The sequence below is a fragment of the Poecilia reticulata genome, chromosome 12, assembly GCF_904066995.2.
Source record: "Poecilia reticulata chromosome 12, P_reticulata-male-v2, whole genome shotgun sequence".
In the NCBI taxonomy this organism is placed as follows: domain Eukaryota; kingdom Metazoa; phylum Chordata; class Actinopteri; order Cyprinodontiformes; family Poeciliidae; genus Poecilia; species Poecilia reticulata.
Genome location: NC_088841.1, coordinates 14,168,019 through 14,194,644, shown reverse-complemented (window position 1 = coordinate 14,194,644; position 26,626 = coordinate 14,168,019). Strand labels below are relative to the sequence as shown.

Sequence of the window (26,626 nt, the reverse complement as noted above, 5' to 3'; positions counted from 1 at the left end):
AACTTTCAACCTCATCAACCAAGATATCGACAGAGGGCTTGACGGAGAATTACACAACAGTAAAGGCCTAATTATGCTGCTATTACCCTGGGCTATTCATAATCGCCAAACAGGACTCTATCATAGGAGGATCGCAGCAGTAAATTTGCAGGCGCTCTCTCTGATATAATGCCTGTTATATCATTACATTTCTATGCACTTCATCGTCTGCTGACAATAGATGTAGCAGGATGTATTCAGCCCATTACAACTTACACCGCTTTGATTGCGTTGACGTGAACACACGGACTGCACAGAGCTGAGTGTTGCATAACAGAGCTACAACACGAGGATGAAGCAGGACTGACATCCATTCAGCGACCACCATGTTCTTTTGTTTCCTTTTCGTCTCATCTCCTTCCTTCTGGCCTTCATTCCTTTCTTCCTTCCTGCTTTAATGTTCTGCATTATCTATAGCATCTTGTTCAATGTGAAAATGTTCCAGAGTAAAACACATGTTAACCTATTTGCTTGTTGTGCTCAGTGTCTATTGCACCTTTCTTTAAATACAAGTTCAGAATGTTTTTCACAGTGAGACAGAGAAGCAACACCAGGATCTAGAGAACTTTATGCTGCTGGAATAACTTTCTGCCAAAACATACAAATTTGTGATTTAGTTGATTAAGTCCAATTGTGTTGATAAACCTCTTTTAAGGCGCCATAAATTGTTCTTCTTGTTCTGGGAAGCAGAAATAAATCCAGGTCGAATTTGTTTTTGGTTCCACGTCGGTCTAATCTTCACAGAATTGTTTCTCCGAATCGCCTTGCCGATAAAATGGCTCCTGAGCCTCAGTCCGCCTGCAGCTCTTCTCTACATAGAGAGTCCTTCTGCACTCGGTAGCCAAAACCCTGCGATGCCTGTTTCCTCTGGGCTGACGGGCATGACGACAAGCTCCACCAGCTCCTGTGATCAAAGATCCCCACGATTACAAATGTGCGTGGATCTGAGAGAGCCAGCATTGCCCTCACCGAGGTCATTCATGTAAATCATCAAGGCAATGTCCACAATGTTTAGCTGAATTCCAGCTCCTTTTCAGGCAGAAAGTGACAAAACAGCCAAAGTCTGGTGAAATTTGAGAGACATAAAGAAAGATTTCCCTCCTGGCCACAGCTTCAGGTCACATACGGGCTTAACACAACTAAACATTATGCTCGCTGCAAGCCCCTCTGTTTCTAATGGCTATTACTGCCTGTTTGCCTTTGTGGGCCTCACAATAGCATTCATGCTGGGATTTTGTGTGAGTCTTGCTGGCAACAGTTATTAGCCCCCCAAAAGAAATCTGAAGGGGAAGCAGTCAAGAGAAGAACAAGAAGATTTGGGGGTCCCGGCTGCAGCGTGAGGCGGGGGGCTGGGTGGGGTTGATGGAAAGGGAAAGGGAGGGATGCAGGGAGTGAGGTCAGAGGGTAACACAAAAGCGGAAATGGGGGGCACACGGGGAACAAAGGACAGGGCCGAACCAAGACGGGCACGGCTGGAGGGAGGGTGGACAGTGCACAAAACACAGGAAGATGAGGAGAAAAAGATGAGGGGGCAGAGCGGAGGGGAGCCCCCAGCAGATGGTAAAGGCTGGGCGAACAGAGAGGGGCGGCACCGAAGGGATGAGGGAGGGAGAGCTGAAAAGCTGCTGGCAACACTCATGACAGAGCAAAGAAGAAAGAGTCAACACTTCGACCCGTCTGGGTCTGGGTCTTAGTGGGAGCACTGAACGTCACCTGTTTACAGCTTTTTTTCTTTAAAGTACATATTAAAATATATTGTTTTAGGAATGTCACGAGTCTCATTCAAGCATTCAGACACTTTCAGGCGTTCACATTTTGTCACAGCAAACCGAGAAAAGTCGATAGATTTTACTTGGCCTTGAGTAGGACGACGCAAAATAGTGCATAACTGTTGCATGGATGGCTTCAAAATATTTCTTTACAAAAGCATGAAAAGTGTGCACTTTGTAGAACCTTTGCTTGGCTGTAACTACACTAAATCTTCTGTGGCTTTGTACATCTGGAGACTGAAATCTTTTCACATTCTGTCTTGCAAAACAGTTCCGAGTTTGGTCAGATTGAGTAGATTGAGTAGCGATCTGACCAAACTCAGATCGGCATCAACATTTAAATCTTCTCAGGATTACACACTGTCGATCAAACCCAGAGATACAACTCTGAGAATGATGCTGCCACCAATATGTTTTATGTTGGAGATGGTGAGCCTGGGGTGATGAGCAGTTTTGGTTTTTCACCAAAAATGTTTGAATGTTTAATTTTGGTCCCATCCAGAGCAGCTTCTTCCTCATGTTTGCTGTGTTCACTGGGAGAAAAATGGACTTCATTTTGCATCTTTGTTTTGTGTTTTTTTTTTTTTTTGCAAATAGCTGTCTTGACACTCTTCCACCTGAGATGGACCTCTATTTGCTAAGTAAGTCACTTCTGGATTTTATTAAAGCGAATCAGAGTTAAGGGGGCTGAATAAAGATGAGCTTCACACTTAAATTATGTAATTATCTTAACATTTCGACCCAAAGTTTGTGCTGTTCAGAGGTGTGGGGGAAACTTCTAAAGTCATCAAATTCCACCTTTTCAGCACTCAGTGAAAAATCATTACCCTAATGACTTCATCAATACTGTGCATTTTCGTAAGCTATTATAAACCAATTACAGGGCTCATCTCCACCCGGTGACCACAAACAGACATTTACCATCTCGGGTAAATGTTTCAAAGTTGTCAATGGATGTCTTTTTTTTTCTTTTTTTTTCGATGGAAAGCTCACGGGAGCGCGCAGAGGAACAGAAGGGAAGCGACGCATCACTGCGGGAGTGCGCACGAACACCCGTAGTATTTAATCTGGAGAGTTTATTTTCACGAACAGATGCTTGATGAGTATTTGACAGACATCTGCTTGTCTGTGATGCTGATAAATTACTCCACTCCACCAGCTCCCACGATGTCAGAGAGTATGACGCGCAAATTAAAGGTTTCTGACAGGTGACCGTCGGGTTTAATAGAAAGAAGCCGCTTCCGCTTCCAGTTGTTTCCAGAAACCGGACACTTCGGGCACTACAGTATAAACAGGAAAACTGTTGGGGTATGCATGGAGTCTTATCTAAGGAGTCGGAAATGTTGGTTAATCTGACCTTTTACCGGCAGCCACCTGTCGCCGCAGGTTACCGCACTTTTCTTTTTCTTTTCTTTTTTTTTTTTTTCTTAAACATTGCTTCAAGAAGTATAAGTCCTTACATAAACAATCTCTGTCCGAATAAAACATTGACTAATCACGTTTTGTATTGAGTTTGAATAGAAAAGGACTAAAACTTCTAGATTATAAATCAACAAATTGGAATTTCAGTCCGCAAGACAACCGACCGAGTAAAAGGACCGCGTTACTGAGCCTGCAGTGAGCTATGAATTTTTTTTTAACTTAATTTAGTTCCAAAAGATGCTGGTATTAAACGACATTAATGTGCAGATTTTCTACAAGAGAAAATACGCATTTACTTAGATTTTGTAAGAAAATCCCCTGATGGCGTCTGAATGCATGCACAACTCTGATCATTTATAAATGATCTTCAAGGGAGTTTATGTATTTATTATTTATTAAGATTAAAATTAAACTCAGTCATTCGTCATAAGGTTGTTGTTTTTTTTTACAATTTGAATATATATATATAAACTCCCAAAATGTTTTCCTAAACGTTCATATGTGACATTTATTTATTTATTTATAGTCTTGCTGAGAATCTATTATTTCTGTCACATAAATCTAACACAACTAAACAACTTTGTTTTGTATTTGCTCATTCAATTATTTACATTTAGCTGAATAAAATAAACTAGTAAAAAAATAAAAGTGCCTTTAAATCTCAACCTGAAAGCATGTTTTATTTTTTTAAAGAAAAGAAACACTCTTCATCTGTTGCAGTCTTGATCGGGGTGTGTTGTATGAATCTCCTCTCCCTTTGGCAAGTTAGGACATATAATTAAGCTCTAATTTAACTGTCTTCAGTTTCCAATGTGACAGATAGCGATCGGTGAGTCTGAATCCGTTGTTCAACTCTCGGTAACCTCTCCTGTTGCCACCTCTCCCTGCAGGCACTTGTCCTTTCCTCTCCTCGAAGCAACTTCTGCCTCCACCTGATGTGGGGAATCCCTCCAGTCTCTCGATTGTTGTGTTTATTTTTAAAACACCGCTCGCTTTTGTCCCGATGTATCGAGGCAGAGCGGTTCAAAGGCGACAGATGACGAACTTCAGCGGCAAACGGATGAGATAAGAGCTCCAGCTGCAGGAGCTTTGTGTTTTCATTCCTTCTTCTTCTTCATCAGAAATCCGCAGTTATGTGACTTCAACTTTTCTCGAGATTTCTCTCCCTGATAAAAAAAACCAAGGGAGTAGATGGAAGTTTTTTTTTTTGTTTTTTTGTTGTTTTTTTTTTAGGAGACAGACGACACGGTGCCATGGATGGCTGCCATTAAAGGTGTTGTGTTTGTTTTACAGACTGGCGAGAACAACTTCGACAGTGTTTTAAACGCGCCGGGGTCCCGACACCCCGCTGTGACGTGGCGCACGTTTGAGGCCTGCACCCAACAGCGAAAGCATCGAGAATCAGCTCCTTCTTTCCACGTCTGCCTGTGCAGTTTAGTTAGATTTTTTTTTTCCAACTGGAAGTTTAATAATTTTGCAGAATAAAGAAGTCGGAAAATAGCAAATTGAGTCGATTTGTTCATGCTTTTCACATGTTTTATTGCTTTCCTTGCAGTCAGAGGAGGCGAGCTGTTTAACTCTGTTTATAGCAGGGTATTAAAAAAGCAGCATGCTGAGCCGTCGAATCTATCTTTGTTTCCTAAAAGGGCGAATTCAGAACCGAAAGTGGTTTGGGAAGCGCGTATTACCTTGACGATAATTTATCTGAATGAATGGGCACATCTTAATTTGTCTAATCTTTGTGACTGAAAGGCATTTCATTCATCTGAATCAGATGGACAAGTGGAGGAAGAAAACGCCTCTTTGATTCGGAACTGAAGTTACAAATTTAAGAAAGAACATGAATTCAATTCAGACACGAAATGAACATTATTTAACAGAACAATGTGTCTTCCTTCCTTTCCCCATGTGATTATTTCAAACGTAAAATCAAAGCGTAAAAGCAGACCGGGGTTATTGCTTTATCGAAAAGCTTTTAGGAGTAGTTTTCAGCCAGTTTTCAGGTGCCTCACTCGATCAAGACAGGGAGAAACTCAACGTCCTTAAACAGTCTAATCAAAGCGCGCCTGACACTGGATCTAAATGGAAACCTCAAGTGTTTCCGTACGCTCACTCAGTGGGTGTTATGCCACCAAAATACCAGATCAGTCATCCTCTTTTTTTCTTTCCCTCCTCTCGTTTTTTCTTCTTTTTTTTTTTTTTTTGCACAAAGCCACGCCTCCCTCATCCTCCCCGTCCAATGGCATCAGCGCGCAGAGCTGCGCGCAGCCCGGTTGGATAAAACCTGGGTCAGTGTTGGCTGCACACACACAATCCAACAGCACACAGTGTAGTCAGAGTCAGGACACACACCGCGTTTCACCGCAACAGACTCATCAGTGGGATAATAAAAATATATCTGCTGTGGATCTTCTGTTATTTTTTTATTTTTTTTTAATCATTATTATTATAATTATTTTTGAGCCAGAATTTTACCTGGAGCTCCGTCGTGGGAAAAGGTAAGCTCGGTTTTTCACGTCTCTCGCGGGATTTTGTTGCCTGCTTCCTTTCTCAGTATGATGGAAATTCGTGGAGCAGCAAAAGCGGAGCTTTAAGTTGTTCTTGAAATGCTGCGAACTGCCGGGGAGACGGAGAGAGCGAACTGCGGGGGTCTCACTGGTCACCAGATAAACAAGGGAAAAAAAATAATGAGTATGGAGTGAGCAGCTGATATGACCCAGAAGTTGTGGCTCAAATTGAGATTTTTCAAACAGAGATTGTTTTTTACTTGAACTAGTCTGTTACACCTTACTTGCTCTATTTGTTTGTTTGTTTGTTTGTTTTGTTTGTTTTTTTTTCAGGTGGTTTTGTCTGTTTGTTTCCTGCCTTTATAGTTTTGGTGAACAAGAAATAATGTTTAGCCTGTAGCGTTTATTGATGAGACAATAATGTAAGCAGTTCTCCTGAAAATGATAAACCACGATCCGCATGCATTAGGTGATATCTGTGGGGGGGGAATGGTGGAGGCGTTTCTGTTGTCTCCTTTTTTATTATTTTAATTAAAAAAATGCTAAATATAAAAATTTGAAATGAATCCAAAGAACATGTTGGATATGCAGTAGCTAGAGCAGATGCTAATAGATATGCAATAAAGTGACGTTTTCTTGAAATTAAATAATTTATTACGTTGAAAAACTATAGCAATTTCCACACAGCTTCAGATGTTTTTGTTTAATTTTTTATCCTCAGTGACATGAAGTGTAACAGTTTTTAAGTTTCATATAACATACTAAAAAAAGGCAATATAAAATAACAGAGTTAATGACAAACATTGTATGAAATGTAATAGTTTATTCTCACAGTGCCTATTATCAACAAAGGAACTTTACAATGAAGCAGGCTCAATTAATATATTCTGTATTAGTATATGAACAAATAAATCATTAATTTTACACTAAAGCCTATTGGGGTTTAGATCTAAAAGTTGTTACATGTAGTAAGAAGTATAGCTGGGGTAAAATATTTCAATATAAATAAAATGACAAAGTCCAGCCTCTGTTGGGCTGAACTTTAAAAATGTTTTCATTGATGGGGTTAAACTTAGGTAATGTGATGATGACAAAGTGAGAGATATGAAGCTAAAATCAGGCCGTATGAGTATGTTTTGTCACATCATTGCTTTGGGATAATTATGTCATGTCACATTCAACAGGACAAAGCAGGAGGTGCTTCACTGAAAGTCAGTGTTTCACTGTAATCTTGACTCTAATATGCAGCTTTTCCTTAGGAATACAGTTGACTTTCGATGTAGGGAAGCCAAGCCAGACTCGTATTCTCTGACAAAGTCGAATTTTCTGTCATTGCTCATAAATTCTTAACTTTTTAAAGCAGCAGAGTGAGGCGCTGAGCAGATGGAGCCTTCAAACAAGGCTTTGACTCATAGTGTCTGACAATTGATTTAACAGGTGCTCAGAAATTGTCTCGGCTCTTAACTCTCCTCTTCCTTTTTGATGTTGGCCACTTTTAACTTTTAAAATATGACGCTCCTTCAGTTTTTCCATGGATATCATTACATGCACAAACCTGCCATTGTTTTTTTTCATTGTTGTTGTTTTGTTTGTTGTTTATTTTTTGTTGTTGGTTTTTTATCTTTTTCGCTTCTTCCAGACATGCAGTCATTTATTTGGCACTTTAAAGCTCTAGAGCTTTGAATGATGTTCCTCACTTGTATGAGTCACTTAGGAAGAAGGCATTTGCTAAATGACAAAATGTAAATGTAATGCAACTTGTTTTGTCACATTTGGAAACAAGCAGACTGGTACAGAAGAATTATGTTCGCTCAAAGTAAAAGCATTTGATCTTGGCTTGTAATGCTCAATGCAAACCAACAGACCAAAAAGCAGTTTATTTCTACTTCTATGTGCCTTAGATAGTGTCTCAGATTTGTGCATGTTGATCCCTAAATGTCATTCACCAAAACCAACCACTCTACCCTTTTGTAGTCACACAAACACCATTTATTGGGTTCAAAATCCAAAAACAAACAGATTTATTAGCTGGAGGCATTATTAGACCAATCTGTTCTGAAGAAACAAAACCTGAATTAGAGCAGATTTATCATTTGCATTTCACAGATGCCAGTAAAAATTGTTTTTCACATTTGTCCAGAGGCCTCTGAGACTTTGTCAGCTCCTGATTGTCTCATTAACACGCATGGAGAAAAAAAAACAGACATGTACGCTTCCCCATCCAGGAACAATTCAAGTTGGATGTCATAACGTGTGAAAAGACGCGCCGCGTTTGAGGAAGCTCGTGACACAAGCTGTCAGTTTCATGCTCTGGTTTCGTCCCGCAGTCTGACATCGGCGCTGGACTCCAGAACACACTCATGTCAGACGAGGCGGGAGGCTCACTGAAGGCGCTTTAACCGGGACAGCGGTGGAGCAGGGCATCACGTTCAGCTGGTGGAGTAGGGAGTTAAAACTCAGGGTTATGTCCGGAGGCACTGGAAGAGGTAAGCAAGCTGCCTCTGCTAAGCTCTCTGATTGAAACACGAGTAAAGGAAGAAACAAGACCTTAAGAAACAACTTTTTTAATAATCTGTTTGTTTGTTTGTTTGGTTTTTGGTATTCTGAAAGAATTGAACCAACATGGAAACAGAGAACCTGAAATTTTATTCCTGCCATGTTAGGCTGGCAGAATACAAAACATTTAAGCAATATCTTGTAGCATGTTACACAGATGCACAAAAATACTTATTATATTTTAAATAAAAAATAAGTTTTTATGTGATTTTTACATTCTAGGTGGATTTAAAGTTAATAATGTGGGACTATGAAAGCCTTCAGACTGGTTGCATAAAAAACACTCTACAAGACTTTTAACACTCTTGGTAAAGATGTGTGAAAAGCTTTAAAATAAATATCTTGTTTTTTCTACAAGCATAATTTCACACAGAAAAAAAAAGAAGAAATCCTTTAATTAGAATATATTTATTCAGTGGGTGTAGAACCAAAAATCATGTGTTGAGAAATTACAAAAATGCAATGTAAAAATAAGTTAATCAAAACTATTGTGTTTTATTTATTAATTGCCATTTTAAGAAATTAAGTATTTAGGATTTTTTTTTATTTTTTGTAAGTTAATCACTGATGAGATTAACTTTTACTTATTAATTTATGACTGCTTCTTCTCCTGATCCAATTTCTCTCTTCGAAATGTGAAAGTCAGGAAAAGATAACATCAGAGTTTATTGTCACTCATGCTAAAAATTAAAAAAAAAAAATTAGTACAGCAGCCAAAATGAAGAAGAATTCAATATCTAAATGTGAGCACATTTATTCAGGAGGCAAAAAAATATATATAAATCCATGTTAAAAATTACTTTAAGACAAACAAATAAAAAAATTCTCCTCAACAATTTGTGTCAAATAAATGATACCATAATTTCTTTGTCATGGATTTTGTTTTTGTTTAACTTATGTTAAACTTTTAACTTTAATTGTAATAATTGATCAGTGTCCATAACTTTGTGTTTTTTCTGACGTGACATGAAGGCCAATATCTGCTATAGTCATTCTTCAAAATAGTAAAAACCAAAGAACATGCTATTCAAGTTATGGCTAGGAAAACAACCCTTAATCTAAGCTAACTCAAACAGTAACAATGTAAATGCTCAGAATAAGCTGGTTTAGTGACAAACGAAGATGGACCAGGGCAAAAGTTTATTACTCCACCCCGCAGAGTAAGAGTAATAAATGAATGTGAAGACTGCATGATAACTTCACTCCTACATAATTTAGGATTTAATCAATCAATCAATCAATCAATCAATCTATCTATCTATCTATCTATCTATCTATCTATCTATCTATCTATCTATCTATCTATCTATCTATCTATCTATCTATCTATCTATCTATTAGTTTAATAAAATTCGTGCTGTATTTGTCGGTGCGCGCGCGTTGCTTGTGCGCGTGCAGGACCCCCCGGCTGTGCTCCTCTTTAATATCCTGCAGGTTGATGAAGCTTGGCGGGCAGGTTTTTTTTTTTTTTTTCTGCCACACTCGGCTGGCAGCGTTAATAGAGGCTGCCCTCCTTCGTCCGGCCGCCGTTTGATGTGGAAATGAAAGCTGGGGGACTCAGTGGGTTAAATTAAAAGCGCTGCTGTTGTTCTGGACGCTGAGCAGGGAGTGTTGGGAGCTGAGTTCTCTTTCTTGTCGCAGCGCAGGAAAAGCGCACCGTGTCTGCTGCTGCTGCTGCTGCTGCTGCTGCTGCTTCTTGTTGTCGTTTTGAAGGAGCAGCTCCTGTCAGATCCGTGAATGAGAGCCTCTATTATGCACTTATGTATTTAAAACACGGCGACAGCTATGATCTGAACCTCTTTTGAAAAACAAAATGTCAGCCTTTCTCAGCCAGAGACATGATACGCAACAAACCGAATTATTTTATTTTATTGATTTTTACATTTTGTGTGTGTGTGTGTGTGTGTGTTTGGTAATTGTTGTTTGAATGCTGGAACTTCGGTTTAGTACTTCGTGTTATATTTTAATTGCACAAAAAATGATCAATATAAAAGCTGATTGAACCAATTTGACATCGTTTTAAAATAAATATGTGGAAGAGACATATAAGACCGCTGTATGTCTGCGACACAGAGGCTACATTCACACACAGTTAAGTGGCACATAAATGAAGAATGGGTATTAACCAGCAGGGATTATCCATAAGGGGATAAGCCTAAAAGAACAATTAAAAAATCATTACTCAAAAAGAATAGACTTTGTTTTTAAAGGTCTATCCTAAAATTAGATCTGTTTTTAATTAATGTTTAACTCAAGCTGAAATAGAATATTTATCAATTTTTTTCTAGAAATTTGTTGATATTTCATTATAAAGAAAACAATGTGTTATTAAGCAAGTTGCTTTCTTTTCTTTCTATACAATAGAATATGGTCACAGTTAAATATGTGACTATAGTTAAATAACTATGCATCTTTGTCCAAACTACATTATGTGGGAAGCTGAAATCAAACTCACAACCTTGCAGCTGCATTAAAAAACAAAATAGCCCCAAAGAAAGAGAAAACAACTACAAAGGGAGCATTTATGCCATCTTAAAAAATAAAAATAGAAAGACAGATAATATACAAAACATATGCAAGAAAGCTCAAATATGGGGGTCTTAAAATGAGTTCAACGATGTAAATTATTCATTTCAGTAATTTCACTGCTTAGGACAGAAAGTTGTGTTTCCATCTGCTGGTTCTGTTTTAGATGTTATGTTAAGTTCAAAACATAAATGTTGAGGGTCTGAGGAGTTTCTGACCTTTTTCAGAGGTCTTTACGCCTGAAACAGAACTGGACAGTTTCAGCAGGAGTCATTTTTGTCTTAGTAGGTAGGGCACAGTTATTTCTAATAATTTAACCTTAATCGTCTTCTAGGGCCAAGCAGTTTCTTACATGAAAAACAATCAATTGAAGCAGAAATATTAACTGCGTTAGCCCTTTTCCCTGAGCAGAAAACTTTATCACAATGTTGATGTTTCTGCTGCTTAAGAGAAAACAATATTTTTTTATTGAAGTTAATCTAATCAAAAGTTATTGATGACAACTTCTGCTTTTAGTTTTTATTTGTGTAAAAGAGTTAGCTTCTTTCTTTGCAAATTTGAAAACCTCCACAGTAAATTATGAAGACACTAACTGTGTGTGTTTTCTTGTAATATTTCATGGAGCCAAACGGAGGTTATTTATTCACTAAATAGGACGGGGTCATGGCTGCTCGTGATTAAATCAGCAGACAGAAGTTTGTGTTTGTGAAGTGGGCTGAGCTCTCTGAAGTTCCATGACGTTTATGAGTGTTCATCCCCCCTCCTCCCCCAGGCCATGGGGGTCTTAACCAACTAGGTGGAATGTTTGTTAATGGCCGCCCGCTTCCGGAAGTTATCCGGCAACGCATCGTAGACATGGCCCACCAGGGGGTCCGACCCTGCGACATCTCCCGCCAGCTCCGGGTCAGCCACGGCTGCGTCAGCAAGATCCTGGGACGGTGAGCACAGCGACGGACCGCATTACTCCACTTCCTTTTTTGCAGTGACCTTTGAGCTGTTTGCTTCTCGGAGACACGTTTGGGGATTTTTTTTATTTTTTATTAACACAGTAACAATCTCTCACAGGTATTATGAAACGGGCAGCATCAAACCGGGGGTAATCGGTGGCTCCAAACCCAAGGTGGCCACACCGAAGGTTGTGGAGAAGATCGCAGAGTACAAGAGGCAGAATCCCACCATGTTTGCCTGGGAAATCAGAGATCGACTGCTGGCGGAAGGGGTGTGTGACAGCGACACGGTGCCCAGTGTGAGCTCCATTAACAGGTGAGAGCTCAGCGACATATCATAACTTAGTTAATACAGTCTTTCAAGCATTTTTAGAGGCTTAATAATAGAGAGGGTCTTCATTTGTTTGTTTGTTTGCAGAATAATTCGAACTAAAGTTCAACAGCCTTTTAATCTCCCACTGGATGGAAAAGGTTTGAGTCCAGGACATACCTTAAGTAAGTCTCCAACATTTATAAAACATTGGGTCATAGGATTAAGTTTATGCAACTGCGCTTCTCTGACTCAAACCTGGGGGTTTTCCTCTCTGTTTCCCAGTTCCCAGCTCAGCCGTCACCCCTCCAGAGTCGCCTCAGTCAGACTCTTTGGGCTCCACTTACTCCATCAACGGCTTGTTAGGAATCCCCCCGCCAAATACAGACGGCAAGAGGAGCCACGATGACAGTAAGGACCGAATCTAATTATAACTATGCTCAGAGTTGCTGGAAAGAAGTGTTTGTGACACCTAAACACAGAGGATGTGAAAAATGAGCCTGTGATGGGTTTTCTTTTTAAGGTTCTGGGGGAAAAAAAGATGGGATTTACCTCCAGATTCTCTAAAATCATGGTCATATATGTCCACTGTTTGTACTTGAACTTCATTCGACATGCCATCATATAGTTTTTACTCTTTAACTTTATATTAAGTATAAAATACTGCTAAAACTAATAATTAATTTATGCTGCCATGTCTTGAACAAATTAGGAGTTTGTAATTTTTGTAAGGAAAGAATGCCCTGGAAATCCATCAAAACAATCTGGAGTCAAGTCCATTGAAAGGTCTACAGACACTTAAAAAGTATTTATCATGTACTTTAATACTACAATTGGATATTAAAATAAAGTTTAAAGAGAAGTGGTTCCAAAATACAGCCCTGAGGGACACCGCAAGTTATGTTAGTTTCTTCTTAGGACCATTTTACCTGTGCTTCTTAATAATAGCGCTTCTGTCAATTAATTACTGGATCAAGTCAAAAACAAGCAAAAATAGAACCCTGTTATTATGTTCGCAAATAATTTTTCAACCTTTTTATGTAGTGAATTCTCATACATAAAAAAAAACAACAAAAAAAACCACAGAGTGTTTGCTACTTTTGAACTCCCTCCTCTCCTTCCTCCTCCTCGCTGTGTTGATCCAGGTGACCAGGAGAGCTGTCGGCACAGCGTGGACTCCCAGGGCAGCGCAGGCGTCCCGAGGAAACAGATGAGAGTCGAACACTTCTCCACAGCCGCACAACATCTGGACTGTGGGTTTGATCGTCACCACTACCCGTCGGACTCCTTCAGCTCCACCTCAAGCAGCAAGGCAGAGCAGGTAGCAGTGAGAAATTAGTCTAAAGTTACATTTTCTTCAGTTTGAAAACGGTACAGAGACATTTCTGTACGCCCTTTCTTATTATTTCAAATGTTATGCTTGTTTATATGTGAAGTGATGGAAATCCTGTCACGGAATTTTGCTTGCGCTCATGTTGAAGCAGAATTTAGGCCGATATCTAATCCCTGTCTTCCATCTTTAGACTTTGTATCCGCTGTCGCTCATCAACGGCAATCTGGATGAGGCCAAGACCAGCCTCTCAACAAGCAGCTCTGTCATTGGACGAAATCTGTCAGCACACCCAAGCTACACTGTAGTAACCGGTAAGATACTTTAGGTAATGTCTCCTGACGCATATCAGAAATGGAAACTGGCATCTTTTAGGCTCATACGTTTCACTCATCCTCACCTTTTCCACATGTCAGCCTACTTCATTTTAACCCCCTGCATTGTGTTTCTTACATGAAGCATGTGTTTCCATTTCTCTCACCCACTCACTGCGCGCCGGCTCTGAAAGAGCCCCTTCAGACTCTGCCGCTCTGTCTGAAGCAGGAAATGTCCCCAGAAGTGACCAGTACGAGCCCCTCACCAAATATGGTGGCATCTACCCTGGCGTACGTGGAGCTGCAGGCACTGCAGAAACCCGTTTCTGTCAGCAGCAGCTGCAACGGCACCAGCAGCAGCTCCAACTCATATCCCAATGCCTTCAACTCATTTTCCCATCATGCACCGATGTACGGGCAGTTCAGCAGTCAGTCTATCATGTCAGGTAATTCACCCATTCATTTCATGTATGTTCACGATCATAATGTAATAAGTATCTGTGTTTCTGACCATTAATGTGGGAGTTTTTTTTGCGGGGGGGTTGGGGGGGGGAACTGCAGCTGAGTCACCCCCATCATGAGCAGCTGAGACCACATGATGTTTTTAAAAACCTTCACAGTCCACTAGCTGAAAAGAAACATCTTAAAACATTTTCCAGTTACAGTAACCTCACATCAGTATAACAATAGCAAACATTCTGAGCAACCAGAGGATGGCTGGAAGTTTCTTCAAATTACCAATGTGTTTAGTATTGTCATGATCACATTTTCATGCTTTTTGGCTCACTCATTAAGGGTATGAACATAATTATTTTTGGAACTTTGTTGGTTTATTTATGCCAATTATTTTCCAGGTAGGAAGGACTAAAAACAAACAAACAAACAAGTTGATCCCACACAGATTTATTCTGTTTTCACTGAAATGATTCAGATCATAAAACAAATTGTAACATAAGGCAAATGATTTGACATGATAATTATGGTTTAATTTATTAAGGGAAAATTATCAATCCAGACCCACATGATCCAACGTAAAAGTTTATATGCGGTGACAACCAGGTACAGCATGTTCTTATTTGCAGTTTTACTGCTGTTACATTTGAGTTTTCTTGGATGAACGACCTGTTTAGGGTCATACCGCTTCATCTAAGTCAACTTTAATTATAACTTTTATTCTGCAACACCAAAATCTTCCTTTTGGATTTGTTTTTCTTTTTTCTGAACCATTCACAGCTGGATTTGTCGATGTACTATGGGTCATTTTTACTGTTGCATAACCCAAGTGAGCTTCAACTTAAGATCATGAACTGACGGCCAGAACAAAAGGAATGATTTCATCAACTCTTCAAGGTCTGGAGGCAGTAAAGCATCTGCAGATCATCACACTACCACCGCAGTGTTTGACTACGGGTTAGATGTTCTTTTCTAAAATGCTACGTTAGTTTTATGCCAGATACATTGGGATGCAAACATTACATAAAGTTCTGCTTTTGTATTATCAGTCCACAAAACATCTTCTTCATAGTTTTAGGAATCATCAAGATGGTTGTTTGAAACAGGTCTCTGTGTTTTTCATAATCAGCAGAGGTTTTGACCTTTAAACTCTCCTATGGAGGCCATTTTTACCCAGTATCTTTCTTCCTGTTGAAGCTTGGATACCGACAATAAGGCGTAGACGGTGATAGATGTTTGTTTGTAACCTTCCCCTTATCAATGTGCTCTTGGAGCAATTTTGGTAGGTTGTTAACCCTAGAAAGATTTACCACTTTTCTATGTTTAGTCCATAAAATGACTTTGAAATGATAACATTGAATTTTTGAATTTCTTAACACCAGGCCATGTTGTTTTACTTTTTAAGATATTTTTATCCTACTTCATGTCATCAGACATATTGTAAATCAAGTCATTTCTTGATTCCACATCTTAATCAGTTATAATGAAATGGGGTGATATCAATTAAAATAAATGACCTCATCATTCGTAATTTTGGATTTACTCAAATTGTATGTGTTGTATTAAAATTGTTTGATGATCAGAAATATGTGTGTGTGACATAAAAGCTAAGACAGAAGAAATACACAGGATGGAAAATATTTTAATTCACTGGTAGTACTGGAACAAATGTGCAAAAAAAAATGTCACTAATATCTGATTAAATATCTTTAGCGAAGTTGCACACAGTTTTGGTAGCCATTAAATGCCTCTTGGCATATTTCCAGAAAATTATGAGTTTATTTTAATTTACTGCTTAGTTTCCTGAAAGTGACTTGGCTTTAAAGCGTAGGTCACAAATGTTCAATAGAGCTGAGGTCAATGGCGTAGGGAGGCAGCTCCAGAAGACTAATATTAGCTTAATTTAATCATGCTAAAATAAATTTTTTTTGTGTGTGTTTTGGGGTCATTTTTCTGCTGGAACATCTAATTTGTTTGAATTTTCATCCTTCAATACTGCAAAACAAACATTTTGTACCACCTTCAAGTTTGAGTTCATGGATCTTGATACGTAGATATTGCATTTACATTTAGGCGCACGCTGATGTTTTGGCTGAACAAATCTTAAGGCTTATGGTTGAAAAGATTTGTATCACTGTTGTCTTTTTTTTAAACCAGAGGGGTCTGGGGTCTTTCTGCAAAGAGTTTGCTTGTTCTTCCTGTACATGTGTAGTTTTGCTGCAGTAAGCTCTTCTTACTGTGCAAAACCATGCATGTTGGGTTAATTATTCTCTCTAAACTGCTCTTGAGAGCGAATTTGTTCATACATTGAAGTTTTGTCTTGTATGTCTCTTTAGGCTGTCGACCTGGAGACGTCAATTTTGCAATCACGTTTATTTTATCGCATAGCACAACAGTGAAATGATGATCTTTTTTTAATCTTTCTTCCAAATCTTTTGCCCTGTTATATAATTTATTTTAAAGAGACGCTTGTGAATTTGGCGGTAGTTTTCATTCTTCATTCCAACACTTTGTGAAATTCACAAGCAGCAAATTATCCAAACAATGTGATGCTCTGTCTTGTCATGTTGTCTAACCTGGTCGTCATTTATCTCACGTTACATTGAACATTTCCCTCGTCTACAGTTAGCAGCTGAAAATTTCAGTCAAGTCTGAAGATGCCGATTTGGATCTTTTTTCTTGATTGGTGTCCTCTATGTTCATGAAACTCATTTCATTGTTCACAGGACCATTCAGATTCCACTTTCCATTCTAAAATAATGTACTAGATCTTGGTCTTAAAAAAGTTAGAATACTCCATTTTATCAAAATAACTTTATATATATATATATATATCTTCAGGTTTTGTCTTGCATTCCACTAAGGGATAAAAAAACATCTCAAAACATCTCAAATAAATGAATAAAATACTAACAATTATTATGACCAACATGTCCAGGTGTTTCCTGGAGACAGTGTGAAATGTTACAGGGCTACAGGAGGTTTGGAACTTGCTCAAGGTTGTTTTTGAAAGCAAATTGAATAAAAGTATTAATTTAGTGAATACAGTGCTAATGTTTTTTGGGTGCTTACTCTCCAGATTGGCCAATTCTCCACAGTAAGACGTAGCCTAATTTTGTTTTATTTTTGTCGTTTCAGGGCGTGACATGGTGAGCTCCACCCTGCCAGGTTACCCGCCCCACATCCCCTCCCCAGCCCAGACAGGATACTCCTCCTCTGCCATCACAGGAATGGTCGCAGGTGAGCTCCACTACCCACGAAGGGGCATTTAAAGTAAAAAGAAGCAAACAAGGAATGAAATGCAGGAAGAGAAGAAAACGTTGGATGGAGGTTTGTAGATTAACGGGGAGAGAGGCTGAGTTAATCAGTAGCCTTTGCCAGGGTGGTGATCTGTGTACATGTGTACGCGGGTGCACACAGGCCCGGGGGGTACAGAGAACAGGCTGGGGGGTTCCGCCCTGCTGCTCACACCCCCCATCCAGACACTTCTGACCACATATCGCCATGGGAACCAGGGGGCCCAGCAGGGAGATGCAAGCAAGGGTGGGCGGGAAGAGATGTGAAGTCTGGATCCAAACCGAAGAGTAGGAGGTCTTTGTTGCGTGTGTGTGTGTGTGTGTGTGTGTGTGTGTGTGTGTGTGTGTGTGTGTGTGTGTGTGTGTGTGTGTGTGTGTGTGTGTGTGTGTGTGTGTGTGTGTGTGTGTGTGTGTGTGTGTGTGCGCGCGCGTGCGTGCGTGTGTGTGATGTGCCTTTATATTTGAAGTCTGCCCTCCGAAGCGCGAAATGAGAGGGTCTGATTTATTATTTTTCTGGTGGGCTCACAGTGAGGAAGCGTTGATACACAATTACCGAGTGAAGGAGGAGGGGGTGTGTGGAGGGGTGAGGCAGGAGGAAGAGGAGAAGGAGGAGGTGAGGGGTGGGGGGCTCAGGGCTTCATTCCAACCAACATAATTACCAATTAGATATTGGAATGTTATAAAAAAAGAGAGAGAGGGAGAGAGAGAGGAAGAATGAGTGTTAGTGAAGCTAAAGCAGGAAGTGCAGGACGAACAAAAGAGGAGGACGTTTCAGAGGGCAGCGACTGAACGATGCGAGTGGCTGAGCGCCGCAGAAGAAAAAGGGCGCGGAGGCTGGGTGTGTGCACGCACCGCTGGGCTGAGGGATTTCACCCTCAGCCATCCACCTGCACTGCAGATTAATGGTTTACATGCTGCACTAACTGCTGGTGAATTATGAGCTAAGCTCCAGCAGTTGCTGGCACGCAGACAAACAGCCCGACTCCGCAAAGCATGTCCCCTCCTCGCCCTTTAATAACAAATGTCTTCATGAATTTTATCTGCGAGATGTGTCTCCTGACATCGTTTTTTTCAATTATTCTCCAGCAGGTGCAGACTACTCGGGTCAGTCCTACGGCCATTCGCCCTACACCTCCTACAGCGAAGCCTGGAGGTTCACCAACTCCAGCATATTGGGTAAGCAGAAGAAGAGTCTGACAGCGTTGTGCAAAATGCCTCATTATGCGTTATTGGTTAGCAAGTTGAAAATGACCTCTACAATGAAAGACAAAATATGCAGGTGTCTGAATTTTTTTTTCCCTGCTCATGCAAAGAAAGCCCTGATTTTCCTTACATTTAAAGAGAATCACCTCTGCTGACCTTGTGATGCAAAAACATTAAAGCATGATTTGAATTTGAATGAGCAACTTCCAGAAAACTGAGCCCATAACGTTTTTGTCACATGTTCCATCAGACCATTTTGGTCCTTGTGGAAAAAAATGTATCAGGACGTTAATTGTTTGACGTGTTTTCACAAAGTGACTTTTTTTTTTGTCTTGATGTTTTTTTATTTTTTTTATTTTATGTCTTCAACCATTATTTTTCCAATAATATCACATCAGGGCTGCTAGACGGTTTTAATATTTTGCCAAAAAAATAATAAATAAAGCAAATCTGAAAACGTTGAAGTAAACACAGAAAGAAGCAACATTTGCAAAACGCCACATTGGTTTAATGTAATGTATTGCAAATATGTCATCTATCGATTATGCCTCTCAAAGCTTAGATCCAAACTTCGGCATGGATCAAAGAATACATAAACTCAGTATATTTTATTAGGATTGCATGTTGTTGATTTTGTGTTTATCTGTGAAGTGGAAGGAAAGTTACACGTTGTTTACAAAAGTCCTGCCAGTGGTTGATTGCCATTGTATTCAGCACACTTTCTCCTGCAATTAATAAAATCCAGTACAACCAATTGCCTTCAGAAGTCACTTACTTAGACTCCGGAAAGCTAGACCTTTACCAGAGAAGCAGCCAATAGATCCATGATAACTCTGGAGGAGCTGTGGAGAACCATGGCTCAGGTGGAACAGGAAGCCTTGTTTAAGTTACCCAGTGGGAACAGCAAATATGGAAAAACCCTACTCTTGTGACATGAGATCAAAACATAGCTTTTGACCTGCAAGACAAACGCCATTTATGGGAAGAAATTGATGCCCGGAACACAATTCTCATGGAGAAACATGAAAGTGATAGCTTGATGCTTTGGGGATGGAAGACAACTCATTAGAGACTTAAAGGCTGAAGTAAAGGTTCACCTTCCAGCAGTACAACAGACATAAGTGAACTAACAAAGCAGAAAAGGAATGAAATGCTTTATATCAAAGTATATGCAAGTCTTAGAATGGCCTAGTCAAAGTGTAGACCTTATTCTAACTAAGAAACTGTGGCGAAACCTGAAAAAAATGTGCACAAATGTTAAACTCTGTTTTCTATATCCATGTGTTATTTCTTTCCACTTCACACTTAATGCTGGAAGAAATTAAATCTGAGAGAAATTAAAGGGTTGTGAAAAATTTTTTTCACGTACGTCTACTTCACCTTAGAGATATTAAAGTAAATGAACAATAAAACGGGGAAAAGGAGTTGTTATTAAACACAGTGAACTGTTGCTCTGCTGCAGGAGTCTGGTTATGAAGAAAAATTCAGCATCACAAGTTGAATGCTTGCAATGTACAAGACACAGTTCACATTCAAACCACACACACCATAACCAGACTCTGAGTTTCTGCTGGCAAATGTTTCCACAGCCGTGAACAGCTCCCACTTCTCCGTGTCTCCCTCCACAGGCTCGCCCTACTACTACAGCTCGGCCTCCCGCACAGGTCCCCCCTCTGCAGCCGCCGCCTACGACCACCTCTAGTCCCACGCGGCTGTAAGCCGGGACTCTTTGAAACCAGACTGAGAAACATAGCTAACAGTGGACAGATGTGATGCCGGACCATGAGAGGCAAAGCTGGAAACTCTTGCTGGAGGAATTATTGTTTCTCGTACCCTTTTTTTTTACGATCTACAACCTCTCGTTTTATTTATTCGTCGTGACTGATGCCGCCATGCAGGGTGACTGATTCATGTTTACACACCCTTTCCTGGGCATGTTTTCAGCTCGACTGTGCATTCGTTTCAGTTGAAATCTCTTTAAAACTGTTTTTTGGCCAAAGACTTTTTTCGTTCCTGGCACATGTACAACTTGATTCAGCAGCGCAAGTTTTATTGCTTGGAGATATGCAACCTGTGCGAACTAAACTATGCCTGATTTGTTTACATAGTGGATGTGTTTTCCCTCTTTTTTTTTTTTTTTTTAACTGGAAGCGTTAAATCCAGTGATAATATGAAGTCCTGCTGTTGGTCTGTACCTGCGTGTGGATTCTCTGTATAGACAAACACCCTGAATCAGAAATATCAACTTTAAAAACATAATGTCCATCATAGAAAATTCAAGGATCTCTCCAGCGATGTGTACATAGTGTAAATGATGAATTACCTATGGGGAGGTGATTTTGCTCTGCGAATAAATGAGATGATCTGGGAGGGATGTAAACAACGAGGCCTGAAACACATTTGTTTTTGCTTCAACTGGTTTTGAGTTTGTTGTCCTGCTGATGTTCTGATGTTTGGTAAAAATGGTGACTATTTTTTCTTATACTGTTATTAATATTATTGCAGATGTAAATATGGATTTTTTTAAAGAAATATTTTAATTAAAAGCATGACAAACTGCAATTTTCACGTCTCTATCATTATTAGAATTATTTTTAATTTTTCTTTCCAGTTTTTTTTTTTTTTTTTCAGTTTTTCCTCTTTTAATAGGACGAGATCAATGATCCTGAAAACGCGCATCTGTCTAATTTATTTTTCCTTTCCTTTTTTTTTTCTTTTTTTTTATTTTCTGCATCATGTAGTTTTATTTGCAATCATTCCGTCCCTGTTTGCGGCCTCATTATCGCAGCGCGTTAACGAGGCCACGGTTCGGCGGCGCCGCGGCCCACCTGGTGCCACCGGGAGGACGCAGGAGGCGCACGGAGGACTCCAACTTCAGCGACCCCCACGGACCGCATGAGTTCAACACTTAGAGCTCCTTTTTTTCTTTGTTTGTTTACTAATTTAAAGTTGCAACTAAGGTGCATTTTAAAACTTTTGACACTGATGAAAAATACAGGCTTTCAGGCAGCAAATTAACATAAAATAGCCTATGGGTGTAAAATGTTAGACACACATGCCGACGGCAGCCAGCAAGTGAAGTTATACGTTCGCTGATTTTTGAGGAATAGCATATTTAAAATGTGTCACGTAAAAACAAATGATTTTAACAATAAAAAAGCGTAATTTATTTAGTAGAATATTAATTTGTAAATGTAATATTCAGCATTCAAGTTAAATTATAAAAACTTTTGATGGAAAACATTAACTACCTTAACTGTACCTAAATATTTTGATCACGGCATGCTTGCTCATTCATTGTAGCCTGATTTGTTACTGGTTGTGTTAATGACAGAATATATCAGCGTAAAAGATAAGAACTTTCATAGTAAAAGATCTATACAAACATGCTCTCTCTCCCAATTTGCAAAAACAAATTGACGTCATTCTGTTCTCCTTCCTGCAGTTTAGAAGTTATCACACATTCTGAGGAGAACATTTTCTGTTTTGACGTCTAAGAAACTTTAAGTGGGTGTTCTGCAGTGGGAGGGACTTGTGAAAAGCAAACTTTCTTGAATTCTTGAAGCATGAAATGTACCGACTTGAAAGAACTTTGTCTCGCCGCCTCAAGCCAAAGGACACATTTATATTCTTGCGAAGTTAAGTTTCTGTCTTGCTGCAAGAACGTTAGTTTCAATGCCACTTATACTAGTCTAGCATTAAGCTAAGTCAAACCTGCTAGCAAGCTAAGTAACCACGAGGCAGTCACTGTGAATAAACGGTGAGGTTTCCAGGGAAACGGCTGTAATTAGTTTAGAAAGAACACTAATGCTAAAGCTAATATGCTAACACACGCTAAACTTGGTAACCCTGAGTCAATAATTGATGAAGAGCAGTACATCTTAGCTGTAGCTAAAAAAAAAGTTTATTGCTGTTTCAGTGACATTTTATGACTCAATTTGTTTCGTAGTAGCATCGGAGGATAAATCTAAAAAGCAATATTAGAAGCTTAACTAATTATGTAAATAGTTGTTTATAGTTGCCAGCCACCTAAAACATTGCACCAGGAAAACAGTTCACCCTTGGCTGCACATTAGCACAGCTGGCAGCACTGTAGCCTTACAGCAACAAGGTCTTGGGTTTGAATCCTGGCCTGGGCTGTTTCAGGATTCACTCTGCAGGTTCTCCACATTGGGTTCTCTCTGGGTACTTCAGTTTCCTCCCACAGTCCAAAAGTATGATTGTTAGGTTAACTGAGTATTGTGAATTGCTGTTAGGTGGGAGAAAGGATAAGTGAGTGCAGGAAATGAATGGGTGAGCAGGTTGATGCCTCTTAGTTGTTAAACTTGCATGTTTTCTACTTCACCAAAGAAAATTAATGTTAATTCTTAAACAAATTTTCTGAGTTAAATTCTAATCAGGGCAATTACTAGTCAAAACTCAATTCAAGTCAATTTGTCGTAAAAAGGCATAAGTTTCCTCAAGGGTCTATAATAGTGTGAAAATTAATGAGATGGACATTAAATAGGAAAAACTCATCATGATTTATGCTTGGGATTTATTCATCGGGATTTATGAAACAAATATTTCGACCTTAAATTGTTTAAAATGTACAGGAGTTTAGTTTAGTTTTCTGATGAAACAGGATCTTTCATTTGTCTTTCTTCTCCATGATGTCAAATATGCTGATGGAGATCAGATCCGGAGTATTTCTGTTTATGCTTTTCCAAATTTTCTTGACTCGCCTCCCATATGCCTTCTTTTGCAATCAGCATACACTTCAAACATGAGCTGCTCTTCAGCCCATTGTTTCCCAAGAGTCCAGTCACACTCATTCCATTCAGGAAGCTTCTCAAGCATGAACGAAAACACACATCCGAGTATTCAGGTACCCAAGCAGTTTTCAAGTGTGCGCATTTCCCTTAGATGGTCAAATGCATGTTCGCAAAAATTAAACATTAATGGCCCTTCATTCCAAAAGAGTTAAAAAAGAAAACATCCCACTGCTGCTCACATACATGAGTCACGGCAGAAATAGCTGCTCTGTGTCCCTCTCTGGGCCTATTAGTGAGGAGGTTTCGGGCCACAGTGCTTCTGGTAATGAGCCCGCCAGCACAATACAGGCAGCGGGCCGGAACAGCTGAGGGCAGACAGCACTGGCAGGACGGGGCGACTGGGACTTCCTACATTTAGCACAGGGCTACACTGACACTACGTTCACGTGTGAGGTGCAGAGACAGAGAGTCTGTCTCATGTATGGGTCCGTTTGTGTGATACAACAGCGCCTGTGGCCCATTTTTAGAGACTAGCCACAAAAACGGGTACCACCGGGGGCCTCCCTGGAGAAATAAGTGCCAGAAAGGCAACGGCGGAGTGTGGGGCAATCAGTGGGATGATGGGCTTGGGTTGTCCTGCACCAGTCATCCAGAAAGTTCTCCACTTTATGCGCCGGTCCAAGATGCAGGCCAAGCAATTCGGCCCAGTGAAAAAGCATAATGTTCTCTGGGAATGCTGCAGTAACAACCTGCCCAGTTTATTTCCCCCCCTTTGTTTTGGCTCTTGGAGCGACACAGATTGTGTTTACAGGCAGTTTTAGGTGAAATATGCCTGATGGTTTTACGGCGTGTGTTCCCCCTTATTAGAAATCAATGGTTTTTCATTTCTGTCACAAGCAGAGACAGAGATGTTCACTAGCTACCAAGCTCTTTGGCCATTTTTGAAAACCCACCAAATGGACGAAGTTACTTTTCATCTCAACTACAGTACGTTTTAATATCTTCAAACCTTTGTGCATTTTGTCACATCTTAGTGCATTTTATTGGGTTTTCATCTTCGTGATTGAGACAGAGCAGTGCACAATCGTGAAGTTGAAGGAAAAGGATGAATATTGAATATTTTTACAAGTAAATCTCAGAGCAGTGGAAATGTATTTAATTTGTTCATCTGTAGAATCACTTTTTATTGCAGTTGTAGCTGTAAGTGATTTAGGTTGTGTATCTCCCTGCTTTCCTCATGTAGAAACAATTTTTATTTTATTTTACCCATTATTATTGGAGACTTTTCCCTGCTGAAGAATAGCACCCGGACAGAATGATGCTGCCACCACCATGTTTTGCAAAAGGTCTGGTATGTCTGAGGTGTTTTGTTTATTGCATGTAAGCCAAAAAGTAACATTTTTGGTAATATTTTTAGTCCTATTTTGCTAAAATCTTCCACAACATTTATTACTTTTTTAAGGTTTTAAAGGTTTTAAAAGTAGCCCAAGTTAACTTTTGCATTACTGTAGAGTAAAAAAACAAGAAAGAACATTGAAATCTACTCATTTCTCTTTTTACAACATGTCCAACATCCTATCACACAACCACCTGTTAACGTGTGCTGGACCTCCTTTTGGACAGACAAAGGACGTCTACTTTACTTTAGAAACATTACCATTAGAAAAATATCATGTCGAGCTTTTCTTCAGTCTCCGTCGTTTAAATTTGCCCCAAATTAAATGTTATCTTCTAGAAAAAACCCAAATCAGAGAGCATGAGCTTGAAGCACCGCCGCAGTGAGCCGGCTGCGCCTCTCTCAAATTTCAAGACGCTATCTGATCCTCCGTAAAGCAGCTGAAACAAACGTGCCAGTCAAACGGAGAGCAGTGGTCAAACAGAGGGTGTTTCTGTGCACAGGCAGGTGCTCTGTGCCTATTAAACAACGCTCAGAGCCTAAAGGCAGGAAGCTACTGTTGACTGGAAGACATCAAGAAAAACGCACCTTTCAAAGCACACACACACACATCGAGGTGGATAAACTCTTCCAGGTATCAGGTACCGCCCCGAGGGAGAGAGTTGACCTGTGAAGACCTGAGGAGTCAAACACACCCTTCATTGAGACGCACATATTGATTTTACAGACTGATCTGTGAATAACACAGCAGATTATACATTAATCAAGTGACGCAAGAACACACCAACATGTCGCTGTGTACGAATGAAGCCTGGTGGTTTAAAAAAAAGGGTAATGTATGAGTGAAAAGATGGCACGAGATAAGATGGAGGAGATTAGACGTCAAGCATTCACTTCACTTTGCGCCAACAGCTGCTTTAACCCATGAAGCTCTGACCTGAAGGCCCCGCCGCTGCGTGTTTACCCTGCATCTACAAAAGCTGCTGGGTCCGCATCTGAAGACTGCAGTCTGAGCCGTGAGTGTGTTTACGTGAGCGTGTGTGTGTGTGCTGGGAGAAAAAAAAAAAAGGGCAAAAAGAGGTCATGCATTGAAATGGCCTCGAGCAAAGCCTTAACTCCTCTTTGAGGCTCGATCCTTTGCCAAAACGTAAAGATTTATAGACTTTTGTTCTAACTGGGTCTGAGAGGAAGAAACTTTAAAATGATCCTAACTGAAGCTTCGGAAATGTTTCTCAACCGAAAGTACGAATCAGTTCCCTCATTCTGATTGACATTTTTGAAGAAAGTCCACAGGAAGTCCAGTAGAGTTTCCCCGTTTTCTCAGATTACGACACACAAAGGAGTCAAAAGAGGAAGGTCAAACGACACATGCTATTCAGGTGTTTTTACTAATAAAAATGTGAAAAGTTCCGCACATGTATTCAGCTCATTACCGTGAGTCTGTCATAGAGCATCGCCATCTTATTTGTCCAATTTTCTTTGTGAAATAGCTCACGCTTCAACATTATCATTTAGATTTGGGGCTGAACTTTTACTGAGCCTCTAAAACACAATGTCTTACTCTGTTATTACTACTGTATTACAGCATAATCTGGATATAGGCAGATACAAATGCATGCCTCTGTTTTCATTTTCTTGTGTACAAAATAAAAACGCATGTTGGTCTATCGCATAAAATACCAATGCAACACATTGAGGTTTGTGGCGAGCGAATACCTTCCTTTGCATGAAGTGGATATCAGACGAGAGCTCGAGTGAATAAGTGCAGCGGCTATGTCTCCTTGAATAGACGATGCGAGTCGGA

General features: G+C 39.9%; 2 protein-coding genes across 7 annotated transcripts in view; both read left to right on the top strand.

Moving 5' to 3' along the window:
* The first annotated feature begins 498 nt into the window (after nt 1-498).
* On the top strand, nt 499-23,235 carry pax8 (paired box 8). 6 transcript variants are annotated; one of them, XM_008424306.3, is made up of 12 exons: nt 499-5,728; nt 8,065-8,223; nt 11,592-11,757; nt 11,885-12,082; nt 12,185-12,261; nt 12,362-12,487; nt 13,222-13,400; nt 13,600-13,720; nt 13,915-14,166; nt 17,312-17,413; nt 18,556-18,645; nt 20,301-23,235. In XM_008424306.3, exons 2-12 carry the CDS (start codon nt 8,202-8,204, stop codon nt 20,372-20,374), a joined length of 1,407 nt encoding a protein of 468 aa, XP_008422528.1. In that variant the 5' UTR covers nt 499-5,728; nt 8,065-8,201; the 3' UTR covers nt 20,375-23,235. The 6 variants fall into 6 exon arrangements, with proteins under 6 accessions (XP_008422528.1, XP_081469752.1, XP_081469751.1 ...); XM_081613626.1 differs by lacking the exon at nt 499-5,728 and having other exon boundaries at nt 6,057-8,223; nt 11,616-11,757; XM_081613625.1 differs by lacking the exon at nt 499-5,728 and having other exon boundaries at nt 6,057-8,223.
* A 1,331-nt stretch (nt 23,236-24,566) lies between these two features.
* LOC103473809 (microfibril-associated glycoprotein 4-like) overlaps nt 24,567-26,626 on the top strand; it is a 48,806-nt gene continuing 46,746 nt past the window's right edge. The window contains exon 1 of the mRNA XM_008424321.3: nt 24,567-24,570. The gene's annotated coding sequence lies outside the window, so the exon portion shown is untranslated. The remainder of the gene's footprint in view (nt 24,571-26,626) is intronic.